At 42.8% G+C, this 17,470-nt stretch overlaps 1 protein-coding gene across 1 annotated transcript in view; it reads left to right on the forward strand.

The window, feature by feature from the left end:
- The first annotated feature begins 326 nt into the window (after positions 1 to 326).
- The window catches only part of MYH15 (myosin heavy chain 15), a 93,660-nt gene continuing 76,516 nt past the window's right edge, over positions 327 to 17,470 (forward strand). The window contains exons 1-6 of the mRNA XM_063126846.1: positions 327 to 417; positions 2,483 to 2,586; positions 5,687 to 5,830; positions 8,038 to 8,194; positions 12,060 to 12,087; positions 12,880 to 12,973. Of these exons, the coding sequence (XP_062982916.1) occupies positions 327 to 417; positions 2,483 to 2,586; positions 5,687 to 5,830; positions 8,038 to 8,194; positions 12,060 to 12,087; positions 12,880 to 12,973 (618 nt within the window). The remainder of the gene's footprint in view (positions 418 to 2,482; positions 2,587 to 5,686; positions 5,831 to 8,037; positions 8,195 to 12,059; positions 12,088 to 12,879; positions 12,974 to 17,470) is intronic.

Below are 17,470 nucleotides of genomic sequence, written 5' to 3' on the forward strand. Positions count from 1 at the left end.
CTCTTTTTTGAACATTGTTGTTGTAGTACTGATGTACTTTCTATCCCCATCCTCTGACAGTGTTCTGTCCCCCATGAAGTTCACAACTGATTTGGAATCCACTGTGATTCCTCTTTTGCAACCCCAGTTCATAATCACAATTCCAGGTGGATTCTCTGGGGTGGTTGTGTAGAATCGATGTTCAACTCTACCTGGGAGCAGGTGCTGTGTAGAAGGGTCTTATAGCTCTCTGTCTTGGACAATTTTTCTATTTTGTAATTTTGTTGTTGCAGGCTAGGTTGTTTTATTTCTCTTGCTGGAGTACTTCCTTCCACTTACTCGCCAAGATGATGGACATGTCAGAATTCGGGGAAGCTGCAGCCTTCCTCCGAAAGAGTGAGAAGGAGATTATGGTGTTGCAGACTGTGGCCTTTGATGGTAAGGAATAATGCCTTGATTTGCTATTGACAAGTCATCTGGTATTGGTAAATCTGAACTGGTAGATCTGATACATCGTTGGATAGCAAATGAACATTTATATAATGGGGCATTGTTTTTTGAGTTATCTATTTAAATTGGAGCCGTGATTTGAAAACACATCTTATATGTACTATATCTTATATGTACTGTGTCTTGGTTTGACCAATTTCTGTCTATTGTAGCTAATTCTTGAACACTATGAGGATTGGAATATCTAATTGGCAGGCTTTTCATTTTTACTAGGAATGTCTGTTGCTGGGAAATCCAGTTCTTTTTGGCTCGATGGAGTTGTGTGGTGTGTATGGCTTGATTTGCATCTCTGAACTGAGTTGAAAGCTGGTCCCTGAACTCTCTGAACTTTTTTGCACATTGTTTTTAATGTTCTGCAATTTGCACAACTTTCTGAGTTATTTGTGCAAATTATGGCTGAATTTGCATTCGGCCGTAATTTGCACAAAATGCTCAGAAAGTCATGTAAGTTGCGGAACCTTCCCAAAAACCTGTGCAAAATTCCCAGAAAAACTGTGAACTGTCCTGACTCACTGCAGATCAAGTCGGGTGCAGCAGTAGGAACTGAAGCAAAGCATGCAGAGGGGGCAAGCTTAGGAAAACTTGTCAACCCTCCCCCCAAACTGATTTCTCAGACATCTGTAATTTCCTGCCAGTTTTGTAATTATTCTGATGTCAGGATCTAGCAAGAAAGTTCATTACACTGTGGGCTGTGAAATGGTTAGGTCTATTCTATGATAACAGGGAGCTGATGAAATACTCCTGATATGCATATATTTTTCTGAGTGGAGAAATATGCTGAATATGAGTCAACTTTTTGCCCTTCAGCCATACAGGCAATTCCCACAGGATATTTGGAAACAGTAACTACATTTATTGCATATGGGCAACATATGATCCTTCTGATCTCAGTATGTGCTTTCAACTTCAAAAAACGAACTCACAGCAGCCTGGTGCATCATTTTATAAGTCCTGGGTACCTGCAGTCAGAACAACCTGAAAGCAACACAATTTAGAATGTGATGCCTTTAGGGTGACTAAAAATGTTTGCACCCATTGACGGCTCCTTATAGGCATTGTATCTTTACTAAATATGATTGAGATCAACACTGTAAAATACATCCAAGAAGTATTATCTGCCCTGTGGCATGGTAGATTTGGCAATGGGATGTTGAACTCTCCCTGTTCTGACTCCTGAATTTTCAACTTGAGGTTGATTGGTTCCTTGGATTTGTGCAATTCAGAAATAGAATGCTGTAAATGTGTTGTTGTTTTTAAGTAGCAAGTAAACTCATGTTAAAGGAAGTAGGGAAGGTGGAACTTCCTGACCTGGAAATGACTCAGAATTCATGCAGTGATCTGTAAATTGCACATTTTCATCCATTTTATGGGGGTAAACCAAAAGCACCCCAATAAGAATGGCAACAGATCTGTTTGCAGTGAACACATGGGCACCGAACAGTTGCTGATCTGTCAAGCAGCTTCAGATGTTCCTGTTCGGAAGGACCTACTGTATGCTAGCATAATATAGTGGTCATGTTTATGAACTATAAACTGGAAAATCTCTTGTTAGAATCTCATGTGAGCTGTTGACTCACTGGGTGGCCTTAGGCAAGCCACTGTCTTTAACCTTCAACATCCCTCCCGTCTGCAATATAGGGATAATACTGTCTTACCCAACTGGTGGTGGAGGCTGGTGGTTCTAATGCCAGTGGGGTGATGAAAACAGTCTGGATTTCAGTCAGAACTTGTCAGAACTCTAAAGGAGCTATCAGGATACTAAGCAGAACAACAGAGTTCAGACTGGTGCTGACTGAAACCCAGAGTGGATTCACTGCCCACTGGCATTGGATGCTCCCATCCTCTACTGCCAACAAGGTTGTCATAGGCATTACTGGGTCTATGAAATCCTTAGAAAAATAGCTCAACATAAATCATCATGACAATGGTGATTATGCAATGTTAAGTATCTAATGGCTTTGTATCACAACAAAGGGGTCATTTTCTTTTCTAGGGAAGAAGAGATGCTGGATTCCAGATGATAAGAAAGCTTATATAGAAGCAGAGATAAAAGAAAGTGGAGGTGGCAAAGTCACCGTTGAGACTACAGACGGGAAGGTAAGGAGCCCCCCACCCAGTTTGGTTAGTCACAAGAGCAAAACATACCAGACATAATGGGGACAGAGAAACAGTTTTTGCTGCAAACAAACGTAGGCCAGAATCACTGAAATAGAAGGAAGTACCAATCCATGGAAGGGACAGACACACACAGGATAGGACTGCATTTATAGCTGGAAATGTCCTTCCTGTTTCTCACCATATGTAATCCCACTGCTAAAGAGGCAAGCCTCTTTTCGAGTTAGGCAGAATTTTGTGTCTTTAGCGGTGGGGACTGCTGTAGGCAACAGAGCAGGCAAAGCACCAGCTGCACATGCAAATCTCTTCTACACATGCACACCCCACTATGGATTCCTGCGTAGGGTTGAAGGATACATTCAGGAGCCCATGTGCAATTGCCTTCAGGCGCTTGTGGGGCTACTGGGCTCACAGTCTCGGAGCTGCCATGCGAAGATACCATGTGTATTAAGTGGTAGGGATGTGCTCCGCTTCTAATCGGACCGGCGAATTAGAAGCGGAGCGGGGTGCTTCGCCTCCCCTTAAGGCAGAGGCGAAGAGGATTGGGGGGCCAGCGGAGCATGGCGAAGAGGATCGAGGTGAAGGCGGATCCTTTGCCTCGATCCGGAGCTCCGCCGGAAAGGTAAGTGGGGTTTACCGGGCCCTGCCGCTGTCGCTGTCGCCCATGCGGTGACAGCGGCAGGGCCCGGTAACCCCCCCCTCCTCTCCCTTACTTGCCTCCATCCGCGGTCCCTCGGCTTCTTCAATTGAGCCCGCGGTTCAACCAGGAAGTCTAGGCCGCACTTGCAGCCCAGACTTCCTGGCTGAACCGCGGGCTCAATTGAAGAAGCCGACGGACCGCGGACAGAGGCAGGTAAGGCCCCCCTCCCCCTTGGTCCCTTACCAGGCTCTGCCGCCATCGCCGCACGGGCGGCAACGGCGGCAGGGCTCAGTAACCCCCCCGCCCTTCTCTCCCTTACCTGCCTCCGTCAGCGGTCCGTCGGCTTCTTCAATTGAGCCCGCGGTTCAACCAGGAAGTCTGGGCCTCACTTGCGGACGGAGGCGGCAGGGCCCGGTAACTCCCCTGCCCTCCTCTCTTGGCCTTACATGGCACCACTCCCCTCCACTGCGGAGCTCCGATTCGGAGCCGGAGCTCCGAGGCGAAGAGAAGCGGAGTATGGGCGGAGCAGCGCGGAAATTTTTGGATCGGCCCACGGGGCGGAGCAGGGGGTCCGTGCACACCCCTATTAAGTGGTGCCTGCATATCGGCAATGGGATTTGGAGCCTCCCCAATTTGGTGAAAGCAGTGGGACTTTTTCAAGCTGTCACATTTTCATGGCAATCAGGGTGGCTGCATACACGTTACCTGCATGGAGGATTCGATTCATACAAATAACCTCTCCTTGTGATCTTGTCTTGTCTGGGATCCTGGTGAAAGTCCCAGGCATTTCTGAAGGCTATCAGGGATGGGTAGGCACTGAATTTGTGAACAAGGCCTTAATATATTTAATACATTTTATATCACATGCTTAAATGCAAAGGCTTAAGCACCTGGATACAGCATACATATTCAAAAATATCTTTAAAGTTGCTGAAATCTAAGAAGAAACACACAAAACCAACAACAGAAGGCGGGTTAGTATCCACAAATTCCTGATCAGTCATTGTAAACAGTAGAGAGCAATCCAGTGGTCCATAGACACCATTTGGGAGGGCCATAGGATAGTTTGGATTCCTGGATTCAAGGTCAGAGATAGAGCTGAAACCTCAGACCCAGAGTTTCGAGCTCCCCGCCCCCTCCTCTTCACAACCGTCATGAAGACAATCACACTGGCTGCCTCTCTGAGCTTGCAAAAGCGACCTTGGAGAGGAGGGAAAGGGGACATGCTGGTGGGTGGGAAGGGGATTGGGGAAGCCAACTTTCACCATATACCCAGGCTGCCTCAGCCTTCTTCCCTCCCACTCCACAGAGTCCCAGCTAGTTGAGGGGGAGAGCCCTGCTAGCAAAAATGCAGAGCGGGAGAAGTTGCAGAGATCAAGATCGTCTCTGTGCTCTGCCTTCTCTGCATAGGATCCGAGCAGGCCAGAGAGGTCCCAGAGAGGTCCGCTTGGCGCCTACACTGTACTGCTTTCGTCGCCAGCTGAAGACCTTTTTATTCACTCAGTATTTTAACACTTAATTTTAACTTAAATTTAAATTTTACTGTTTTAACTCTGTATTTTAATCCTATATCAACTTTGCTGTGTGGTTTTATCCTGGTTGCGCTTTTTATACTGTATTTCGTAATTGTGTTTTAAACTGTTGGGTGTTTTACTGTGGTTTTAATTTTTGTGAACCGCCCAGAGAGCTTCGGCTATTGGGCGGTATAAAAATGTAATAAATAAATAAATAAATAAATAAATAAATAAATAGGATGCCTGTCAGCATTTGAGCTTAATAGGATTGCTCCCTTAAACTGTAGACACATACACGATATCACTTTAGATAGCTTAGAGCGTGGTCCTATGCATGTTTAGACAAAAAAAAAAAGGGCCTATAACTCCCAGCATGCGCCAACCAGCATGTAGGACACTTTTTGTGTGTGTCTAAACATGATGCATAGGATTACATCCTTAGTAAATGTTATTTCTTAGACCATTTCTGATGTTGTTGTGGTTTTATGTGCAACAGTTTCAAATCAACACTTCGTTAAGTTCTGTGCAGGCAAAATGGGGAGGGGGGGAGGTATTTCACTTATAACTTCTGTTCTCAATGTTTAACTGCTTCATATGCTCTTCTCTTTTATCCTCCGATAGCCATCATCACTACTGATGTCTGCAAACCATGGATACTATTTCTTATGACAGTGGGTGGCAGTATCCAACAAATTTAAACAATGAAGAGTGATATTGTCATTTATTTTTATTTTAATAGCTGGTTCTCCCAAGAGACCAGTAATTTAAGGCTGCAGCAAACCGTTCAAATTATAGTTTCCATTTGTTGGCAATCCATTTTCGAAAACAATCCTTAACATTGGCTTTTTATTAAAAATGTGCTGTCAGCTCACTCTGCAATAATGCAAGGGTAGAAAGGCTGCAGTCACACTGCTCTCCTTTCTTGCAGACGATAACTGTGAAGGAAGATGATGTTCAACAGATGAATCCTCCAAAGTTCGATATGATGGAAGATATGGCTATGCTGACACATCTGAATGAGGCATCTGTCCTACAAAATTTGAACAGACGCTACACGAACTGGATGATCTATGTATGGCCATTTGTTGCTTTTGATTTTTAAATTTATAGTTTGAATTGCATCTTCTTCATACAGGGAAAGTATCTAGACCCAATCATAATACATATTCTAGAATATCATACACATCTACTTCCTTTAGCACAGGGCTGGGCAAATTGTTTCCCTCTAGATGTTTTGGCCTTCAACTCTTATCATCCTTCACTGGTTAGGGCTGATTAGTTTTAAAGGCCAAAACAACTGGAGGGCCACAAGTTGCCCATCTGATGATTTTCAAAGATGTTTTGCTTGCTAGGAAAAAGAGGGGATTTGAGACAAATTAATAAGTTAGTACTTAGTGGCATAAAATGAGAATGTCATTTCAGCCAGATTGCATAGACCGTGTCTTGTTCGCTTGTTTTTCCTTGTATAGGCAAACTTGCAGGAGCTGTTTTTTTGTTTTTAGTGCAGACTTTGAGTCACCTTGCTGCAGAATCTGGATATTTATAGCAGAGAGTATGCCCAGCCCTGAAGCTGAATTCCTTTCTTACCCAATACCAGTGACTCTGCAGGTCACTTTCCTTCCTAAATGACTCATACTGCATTTTATTGTAGAAGAAGGCGTATTTTGTCTGGATGCTGGAGAAACACATTCTAGTTCAGGGATGGGCAAAAAGTAGGTCTCCAGATATTTTGGACTCCCAGAATTTCTGACCACTGGCCATGATGGCAGGGATTTCTGGGAGCTGAAGTCTGAAACATCTGGAGGTCTATCTTTTGCCCACCCTGTTCTGGTTTACCATGAAATTTACTAAGTGATCTTGGACAGTGGCTCAACCTGGGGTTATTGTGTTCACAAAACGGATTGAGAGTGTTGGCCCCTATTTCCCAAACTTACACTAAAACTAACTTCCCATCAGCTGTACTAATGTAACATGGGCTTGTGAGATTTTCCAACCCAATGGACTGCAGTACATGTAGCACTATAATGTGATTCTAGAGAACAGTTTTGGTGTATTTCTTTTATATTCTGCCAGTCTTCAGCAGAATTCAAGGTGCATATATAAGGTTCTCAGATGGTTTCCCATTCCACCACAGCCCAGATCTAGATCTGCTCAAGGTTTCTGCTTCATGTGCCTTTATAACATTGTCCCAGTCCAGATCAACTAACCTTGATTTTGGCCCAGTCGCTATCTCTCAGGCTAACCTAGTTCACACAGTTGCTGTCAGAATAAAATAGGGGAGGGGAGAATCATTTATACTGCTTTGAGCTCCTTGGAAGATAAATAGAATATGAATCTAATAAACAAATATTGCTTTTCCCTAATAAATGTAATCAGTGTTGATTTACAGGGGGAGGCTGCATTTTAAGATGAATCACTGGAGGATAGGATACAAGGAGCTCTTGACCTGTCTTCACAAAGTGACAAATGAATGTGGGTGACCATTGCACCAAACTCAAATGCATTGTTTGAAGATGCAAAGCAAATCCTGCCATTATCAGTGGTGGATTATGAAAGGTTTTTTAATTGGCTGGTGCTGTTTATTTCTTTTATAGTTGTTTTTTTTAATAGCTAAAGCTCTTTATGTGACATTTTAATTACGTTTTTGTTTTTAATCAGATTTTATTGTCAGGTGCCTTGAATGCATTTTTTGGGGGGTGGGGGTGGTGAAAAGGTGGAATATAAATCAAATAAATAAATCATAGGATCCACTTTTATTTTATATGTTTAGGATTGGAATATTAATCACTTTGTACTTCGGACTGCTGAGGCAGTCTGGTTTTGTGGTCATCATTTGTAACAACTCTTTGATTATGTCTGGATGAAATGGATCAGAGCCACAACTGACTCGTGTCATATCAATACAATCCCATCATGAACTGCCCAGAGAGCTTCGGCTATTGGGTGGTATAAAAATGTAATAAATAAATAAATAAATAAAATCATGGTCATGTTATATCCCTCTTGTGCATTTATAACTCGGGATGCACACAGTGACATCTGTTGCAGTATTTTGGATAATGCAGAGTAAAAAGCAGGAAATAATGCTAGAAAGGCAGTATACGTATAATGCTAGAAAGGCAGTATACAGTATAATGTGTCCCAACAGTTATTAGTTCACCTCAATACTGATAAAAAGAGACTAGTGTAGGTCTACGCTGAGTTTCTGATATTAGGAGAGATAATGATTTTTCCCCATTCTTTACCAAGTTCTTAGTTGTCCCTTCTTTTGCTTTCCAGACTTACTCGGGTCTCTTCTGTGTGACAATAAACCCTTATAAATGGCTTCCTGTCTACAAGACTGAGGTTGTTGCGGCTTACAAGGGCAAAAGACGGTCAGAGGCCCCTCCTCACATCTTCTCCATTGCAGATAATGCATACCATGACATGCTGCGCAGTAAGTCCCAGTATTTGCTCACATTATTTGAAGCCATACAATTAGATCTTGGTTTCTTCTTTAAAAAGAAAAAAGAGAACGGAATTTGTCAAATGGAAAATACATTTAGGCCCCATAAAAAGCAAAATAAAGTCTGGAGTAAGATCTGTGATCTTTGGCATCACTCACATTTGGGATAATGTCTACTGAAACGCTGGCTGTTGTGAGAGTATAATTGGTTTCCAAGGAGAAAGAGAAAGGGAGGGAATTGCTGAGATAGTTTTTAGTCATGGTCAATTTTTATCACACACAATGCTATTGTTAGGCTCTCCTCAATGCTCTGAGTGGTGAGAAGTTCCTGGGTTTAGCTTCCTTTTGAAGATGGTCACTGGAGACTTACGACTTTTGAAATGTTTGAGTTTATTTACAAATATATGAGTTGAGTGAAGGGGAGGCACAGCTGAAGCACTCTGACAAGTTCCCCCGCTGACTTTCAATATCTGGGGAAGGGTCTAGTTCTGTGCACTTAGTGGGTGTGTATATCCACAAAATGGTTCCTGACAATGAAGTGAATGGGGATTGTTGGTTTGCTTGAATCTCTGTGTGCCCATTCCTGTTCCTCGTACCATCCACACCCACACCAAGGAGCAGCCAGATCAGGGCACTTGTGTCCGCTGTTGTCCCTCCCTTTGGCTGAAAGGGAGCAAATAATACTGCAACAAATGGGTCTTCTTTAAACAGGAGGCACACGGCAGCAACAGTGATTTCAAAACCTGTAGCAATTGTTTCACCAGGGGGCTGTCCTCATGGCGCTGAGTTGGCGCTGCCTTTCCCCCAAATCCCGGGGTGGCATGGGGTAATCCTGGTGCCAAGGATGGAGCGTGGGGTTTCAGGCAGTCATCCAGGTACCAGAGTCCCCACTTCCACCCCCTTCCTTGTTTCCGGCAACCAATTGCCAGTCACCTTCCACTAGGACCGCCCCCTGGATCTGCTCCAGAGGAAGGTCAGATGACGGAAGAGCCATACTGACTTCACTTCCACCGAAAAAGTTGGGTTAAGTCCTGCAGTGGCTGCGGATCTGCGGCTATGTCATTTAACTGATGCAGCACAGATTCGCAGCCACTGAGGAACTTTGGCTGCGTACAGACAGCCCCCAGGAGAGAGAATGAGAGAGTTATGCATGTGCTTTACTTTCCCATTGAAATCTATGTATGCAAAACTGCCTGACTTTAGCTGCAATGTACCCAAATGTCAGAAGTGAAGAGACTTGAATCTCCTCATGCACAGGAGCAATGATATAGGGCTCCATCACACCAGCGTTATAGTCCACTGTCACCCTGTGTTGCATGTTGAAGAATCACATGACGTCGTCCTGATCTCGCCTTCCCCCCTCCCTTAACATTTTTTTTGGTGCTGGTAAAGTCCGGTTCTTCCGGTAAATCGAAAGGACACCACTCTACTCTTAACAGGTATTTTTAGCCTATTCAATACAATGTTTTGTGGGTGGGTGTTCAAGGGGTGGTATTGCTGATGAAACTGTGTTGCAGGAGAGGAAAAAGAATGAAGAATGGTACACAAGTAGTGGAGGGGTGCTGCAAGGAGAGGAAAAGGAGAGAAAGGATGCACAAACAGGGAAGGGAGGGGCAGGAGAGGAAAAGGGGGGAAAGGATGAAGAATGGTACACAAGAAGTCCCCAGCAGGGAAAAGTTGCTTCTGAATTGATATGTGTAGGATTGCACTGTAACAAATGCAATCCTATGCATGGCCTACTCAAAAGTAGTAATAATAAAAATGATGATGATGATGATACTCCATTGGGTTCATTGTCTTACTCCCCAATGAGTTGGGGATTGCAGCCTTAATTAGTGGCACTTCCTTCCGAGTAAACATGCAGGCAGTTAGGACATGATCCTATGCAAGCTGAGACAGGAAAAAAGTCTTGCAACTTCATTGAAAACTTGTAGCCCCCCCTCCCCCAAACATGAATCAGTTTGCCCTCTGAAGCGTTGGTTGAAACTTCTGCCAACAGCATGTTTACTATAGGAAGTAAGACCAGCTAAATTCATGATCAATGGAGGGGGAGTTCACCAAGTTCCAATAACCTAAAGGGGGAGGTACAAAGGAGATCAACAGGTGGAGAGGTGTAAAGACAATTGAAACATCAAAGCGAACAGGTGTAAGTCCTCAGGCTTTCATACGCCTCAGGGGGATAATACGAGGCAAAGCAGGGCAAAGGTGTAGGTGTGATGGCGCTCATAATGAGACTGTGAAATCCTACAACCAGCCAGAACAGGAGCACACAGCAATTTTAGCACATCGGATTCCTTCCATCAGAGGGCAGTGGTGATACATGCCTGACATCTGGGATGCTAATATTTACACAGCCTTAGACATCCCAATGGGTGTACTGCAAATTATAAAGCAAATATATAGTATCAACTTATGATACAAATTCATGTTTTGATCACTTTGCTGGAGCTGGCAGAGTTATAAAGTTAGTTACGTTTGCTTGTTTTTTTTAAGAAAGCAAACAAAAACCTACAATTATGCTTGGCATAGCAATATATTTTGTTTCCTAGGAGCAGCATCCAAACCAGCACAAGCACTAATATAAATGACCTTGTGCTAGTGTAAGGGACCCCTAGCACAATGCCAAGTGTATTAGCTGGTGTGACAGGATTACCCGGGCATCCCATCACACCAGCTGATGCTATTGGCATTGTGTTAGACACATCTTATGCTAGCACAACTGCATTTATTTTAGCACCAATGTTGCACTAGATACTAACCCTGAACTTTATTTTATCTTTAAATCTGAGGATTTGCCACACAGACACCTTTAAAAGAGATATAAGCTACCAATTGCCATCCTGGCTATGAATGATGGGAGTTGTAGTCCCCTCTGGGGGGCATTGGATTGGGGAAAGCTGTTATTGCAGCACAAGGAAAGCATCCTTCCTTACCCTTTCCAGTCTAGTTTGTTTTGATTCCTTGAACTGAAGAATTCATTTCCCCATCCTTATCTATTTGCATTGGGAGATACAACTAGATAAGTTCACTGCTCTTGTATGGAATGACAGGTCGAGGAGCCAAGTGCTTTTGATTTAGCCTACTGCATTTTGCAGAGAAGTTATTTATTATTATTTATTTAAAACATTTGTATCCTGCCCTATATCATTAAGATCTCAGAGCGGCGTACAGATAAAAACAGACAGTATAAAACAATAAATATACACAGTTTAAAACAAATTAAACCCTGAGTTACCAGGTTGCTGAATAGAATGCCAATTTTATGCAGTTCCCTGCCTGTCCTTCCTATTAATTTCCTATTAATCCAGAGAGCATGTCCCTTTTATTAGAAAACAAAGAGAAGCCATCGGTTCTCAAAACTTGTTCTGGGACAACCAACCCTTTTAGTTTAAATGTAAGACCTGAAATTCCACTACATTTCTACCATGTAGTACGAGAAGAGAACAGGCAAAATAGAAACATTGAACATAATAGGATTTAGAAACCCTCTAATCTGAATGTCTTTACTTGACTGTGTTTTCCATATCACGGAGGCTTTGATATGCTAATTAACACTAACCTGTCAAAATCCATCCCTTATATGGTTCCTTTTGCTCTCTTCATTCCTCTTTCCTTTGAAGAGCTCTACGAATTTCAAAAGCTGGCATTGCTTTTGGAATTTCTACCGAGAAACTGATCTGCTTACATTATTTTTCATCTGTTTCAGATGGAGTCGTGCAACAGTTTTTTGTGGTGACCTTGCCAAGCAAAGTTTGCTTGAATTGACTCCTTTTCGTGGTTTATTTCAGTAACAATCTGTGACGCTTGTCTAGCAAATTAAAACTATTAAAGCTTCTTCTTCTTTTTCTCCTCACAGATCGGGAGAACCAATCAATGTTGATTACGTAAGTGGATCTTGTCAGATGTCTCACACCAACAAAAGTGAACTGGTTTCTCGTATATTTAGCAGAACATGTGAAGCTGAAGCCACTTGATTTAGTACTCCATGTTCTTATTTGCTAAGCCTTTCAGCACTGGTGTTACAAGAGAGTGGAACATAGGAAACTGCTTTTTACTGAGTCAGGCCATTGATCCAGCTAGCCCAATATTGTTGACACTGACTGGCAGCAGCTTTCCAGGGTTTCAGGCAGGAGTTTTTCCAGCCCTACCTAGAGGTGGCAGGGATTGAACCTGGGGCCTTCTGCATGCCAAGCAGGTGGTCCACCACTGAGCTATAGTTCAGTTTTAAGTCAGAGTGTATGAAAAGGGTTGATACTTTTGTTGAGGATACTATAAGAACCTAAAAAGAGCCAAAGGCCTATCTCATCCAGCATCCCATTTCCAACAGTGGCCAGTCAGTTGGCTATGAGAAAGTCCACCAGTAGGGCATAGAAGCAATAGTCTTCTCCTGCTGTTGCCTGCTAGCAATGGTTATTCATTGGCATAGTGGAGGCAGTATATGAACGTGGTGATTTCACATAGCCTTTGTTACACATATCCTCCATATCTAATGACATACCCCTTTCTCTAAGCACTGAAAGAAAGCACTGTCCATAAGGAGAAAACATTAGTCATCATTAATTAGAAAATTATTATTATTATTATTATTATTAATAATAATAATAATATTGGAAGGGACAAGACTGATTGCAGATAAAAGGTTGAGGTGAATAATACGATTTTCCTTCTGTTTATAGTGGAGAATCTGGTGCCGGCAAGACTGTGAATACGAAACGTGTCATTCAGTATTTTGCCACAGTAGCAGCAATTGGTGAACCTGGGAAAAAGAATGTAAATATTCAAATTACTGTTTTCTCTTTCTGTGCAAATACCATTTATTACCCAACAGGTAGAAGGCTTTCTGTCTCGAAGCTACTCTAAGTGCCAGTTAGGTTGAATCTTAATTGCATGGGAGAGTGTAAGGTGAAGCTGTAATATTCAGTTCAAAGAGATTCCAGGGATATAGAGATCACCAGTCTTTCCTCAGTATCAGTATGTTATGCATCAACATACTGTCCAGGGTTTCAGGTAACAAAGGCCACTGGAATTTATTTTCATCTTGTTAGATTGCTACAATTTACATAGTATCTTTGATAGTGAGTTGCAAGGCTCAGTCTTGCAAGACCGCTTCCAGACCGTGGCTTTCATTATACAACTGCCCTGCCTCAAACTTGGCATCTTACAAGGGAGTCCAGATGTATTCATCTTCCATTTGTAGCCTCCTGTGTTTTCCCATAATTTTCTTTCCACAAGAAATCCACGAACAAAGGAGAGCTGAAATAGCTCTGCAAGGTGTTTTGTCTGGTAGGACTGGGAGCTATCTATATAGAAACACCCATTGTTGGAGCGGCTAGAATTGGGCTTCATTGCATCAATACATGTATCAATTTTGTTCCAGAATAATAGAAACATAGAATAGTAGAGTTGGAAGGTGCCTATAAGGCCATCGAGTCCAACCCCCTGCTCAATACAGGAATCCACCCTAAAGCATCCCTGACAGATGCTTGTCCAGCTGCCTCTTGAATGCGTCTAGTGTGGGAGAGCCCACAACCTCCCTAGGTAACTGATTCCATTGTCATACTGCTCTAACAGTCAGGAAGTTTTTCCTGATGTCCAGCTGGAATCTGGTTTCCTGTAACTTGAGCCCGTTATTCCGTGTCCTGCACTCTGGGAGGATCAAGAAGAGATCCTGGCTCTCCTCTGTGTGACAACCTTTCAAGTATTTGAAGAGTGCTATCATGTCTCTCCTCAGTCTTCTGTTCTCCAGGCTAAACATGCCCTGTTCTTCCAGTCTCTCCTCATAGGGCTTTGTTTCCAGACCCCTGATCATCCTCATTGCCTTCCTCTGAACATGCTCCAGCTTGTCTTTATCCTTCTTGAACTGTGGTGCCCACAACTGGATGCAATACTCAAGATGAGGCCTAACCAGGGCTGAATAGAGGGGAACCAGTACCTTGCACAATTTGGAAGCTATACTTCTATTAATGCAGCCCAAAATAGCATCGTGGTTCCCCCAAAAGAATCGTGATTCCCCCAAAAGAATCTGAAAGCTGTAGTTTTGTCAGTTCTATCTTTTTTTCTAAGAGATCTCTAGTCCTCCTCCCAGAATGTAATTCCCAGTTTAAACCTGTGGTGTAAATATGTCCCAGGGCCCTGGAGACAGAACAGTGCCATAACAGGTAATGTTTAATTGACAACCATATCCACTCCATGTTTTGTTGTAGTGGTACAAGGTCATCCTCATTGGCAGGTTGTCTCTTGGCCCTGTACAGTGCAATAGAGCCATCTGGATACATTGAGCAGTTCCATCAGGATTAGGACGGGATGGAGCCTATACACTAACTCTAGCACATTGGGCTGGATCAGCCTCTCCCAACTTCAGTTTTGCCCTCCAGACCTCAATTGCCATCAGCCCAAGCAAGCATAGGCAGGAATAGGCAGGAATGCTGGGAGTTCCCAATAGGCAGGAATGCTGGGAGTTGTAGTCCAAAACCTCTTGAGGGCACCAGGTTGGAGAAGGCTGAGCTAGAGCAAGGAGGAAACCTGCAGCCCTACGGCCGCACGCAGCCCTCAGCCTAACTTCATGTAGCCCTCATCCTGATTTCAGAAGCACCCTAGCAGCCCTCTGAGTGGGAAGGAAGAGCAGAAGAGAGAGAGAGAGAGAGAGAAAGGGGGCAGGAGAAAAAGAAAGAAAAGGATGTGGAAAGAAAAGGGTGGAACCCACTGCTGGCTTCCACCCTGCCCACTACCAATATGTGGTCTCCCCCAGATAACCAAAAGGGGATGCATCTCTCAACAGAAAAAAGTTTGCCCTCCTTTGGGCTAGAAACTGGAGCTTCAGACTCTGACTCTGGTATTTGGGTCTGAAAGATGATTGGGAATTAATCCTGATAGCATGGCTCAGCACCTATGGGTGTTGCAAACCTATAGGTTCTGGATGTGGTAGGGAGGGGGGAGAAAGAGGAGGGAGAGTGCAGGAATTGATTTTGCACCTATAGAGAAGATCCTCTTGTGATTCTACGCATGGGTGCCAGTTCTTGAGGCAGCACAAAAAACATAAAAGTGCTTTGAAATTTTCCTTAGAATTATCTTTGAAAAATCACCACGATTACACACAAAGGTGCATAGTGGCAAACTCAAAATGTAAAATCACAAATAGGTATTGATAAAATGAGGTTGAATTATACTTTATCACTTAGTATTTCCTTAGCCCTTTGTTTCAATTTTCCTTTCCTTTCTTTTCTTGTGTTCCTTTGATAGCAACCAGCCACCAAGACTGGGGTAAGTGGATGGGTCTACTGTGATTTAATCTGTACTCCACAAACAGTTGCATGTGTCCTCCCTGTAAACTTAGACTAACTCAGCTGGAATTGTTTTGTGTGTGTGTGTGTGTGTGTGTGTGTGTGTGTGTGACAAATCAAAAGCCAATTCAAAATCACAGGAATTATGTGGTAAATGTGGCTGTGAAAATTTTAGCTGCATGTTATCCTGAGTATTTTTTTTAGTTTTCTAGACCAATTCTAATGCATCTTTTATGTTTACATTTGTATGGATGTGGCCCATCGGAGAAGTATTTAAATTCCACTGATTCTAACACAGGAGAGAGTTAGAACAGGTTTCATTCTACCAATGAAATGGGTGTTGTTTTTACACAAACGTACGTCCTTTTTTCTCTTCAGTTTATCTTTATTATGTCTTCTTCAGCATAAATTATCCTGGCAACAGACTTTATTTTTCCAGTAGCCATTAGACCAGTATCAATTTGATAAGTCAAAATGCTATGCAGAGCTTTCTGAATGCCAAGGAAACGGAATCAAACATTTAGGCTATTCCACACAACCATATTTATCACACAGTAATTGCAAATGTCACTGGACGTTTCCTTCTCACATTGCTTCTCCCCAGTGACATTACATGCAGGTATATGAACTCAATGGCACATAGTGTATTCTTCATTATGTGAAGGAATCACTTTGAACTGCCCTCAGATTCTGAAAGCATGGCACTAATGAATTCCATTGCCACTTAATAATAAAGAAAATGTATATAGAGAGTTAGACAAACACTGATGAAATTCTATGGCACTGTCTGACTTTCAGAGCAATGTTCTTTTTAAATTTTGTATACTTTTTAATGTTTACCATTTTTAACTGTTGTAAACCGCCCAGAGCGCTTCGGCTATGAGGCAGCATATAAATATAATAAATAAATAAATAAGTAAATAAAGTATAGTCTACTTATATTGGGGCCAGAGGTATGCTGCAGAACAGAATAGGTGCTGTATCCTGTACATGCTCAGTATGGGAGAGGAGAGGAAAACATACCACCAAAAAATACAAAACAGTGTAAAAATGGCAGACATGCCCACACCATCTCTGGAAATATCACCAGTGGTGGTAGCCACTGGTGTACATAGGCATACTGCCTCTGATACTGGAGGTAGCATATAGCCATCAGGACTAGTAGCCATTAATAGCCTCTAATCCCTTCTTATAGCCATCCAAATTGGTGGCCACCACTACATCTTTTGGTAGTAAATTCCACAGCCTGACTATGTGCTGTGTGAAGAAGCCCTTCCTTTTATCTGTCCTGAATCTTACACCAGTCAGATTCATTGGATCACCCCATCAGGTTCTAGTATTAGGAGAGAGGGAGAAAAATGTCATATACATCATGGGCCATTTGTCTTCCCCCAGTCCCCATCCTTAATTCGGGATATATGAGAATTTCATTTTGGCTCTCAAAGCATACAAGTGTGCCCTGTTTGGAGTGCCAAATATGAGTGTGAGCATGTGTCCGCCAAAAAGATTCACCTTTTTATCAAACTCATGCTCTTGTTCGTTTCGTTCCCAATTTCCATTTTTTATTCCCATTTTGTTCAAATTTGCTCAGTAGACTGAATCAGACTCACTTTAAACCTTGGAGGGAAATTGTGCAATTTAGAAAATTTGTGGAATTTAGAAAACATATCCAAATTTGGGGAGATTTGCGCAAGTCTCCCTTTTGATAGCTTTGCAATTTGTGCAACTTTCCTATTCGCACAGAGTGATCAGTGGTCGCAAACAGGAATTGGGCACAAGATGAGCAGTGAGACAATATTTGGAGTATACCAGCAATATCAAACATGACTTGTTTGGCCCTCCCTCACCTTAATACCCAGTCATAAATGCCAGGGCATAAAGCCTGTTGTGTACTCCACTGTGTAGCAAAGCTTCCATCAAATCCTCAAGCCCTTCAAGCTGGTAGATTTCAAGTATATGAATGTGGCCTAAATGTCCTTCAACCCTT

The sequence above is a fragment of the Elgaria multicarinata genome, chromosome 5 (genome assembly GCF_023053635.1).
Source record: "Elgaria multicarinata webbii isolate HBS135686 ecotype San Diego chromosome 5, rElgMul1.1.pri, whole genome shotgun sequence".
In the NCBI taxonomy this organism is placed as follows: Eukaryota; Metazoa; Chordata; class Lepidosauria; order Squamata; family Anguidae; genus Elgaria; species Elgaria multicarinata.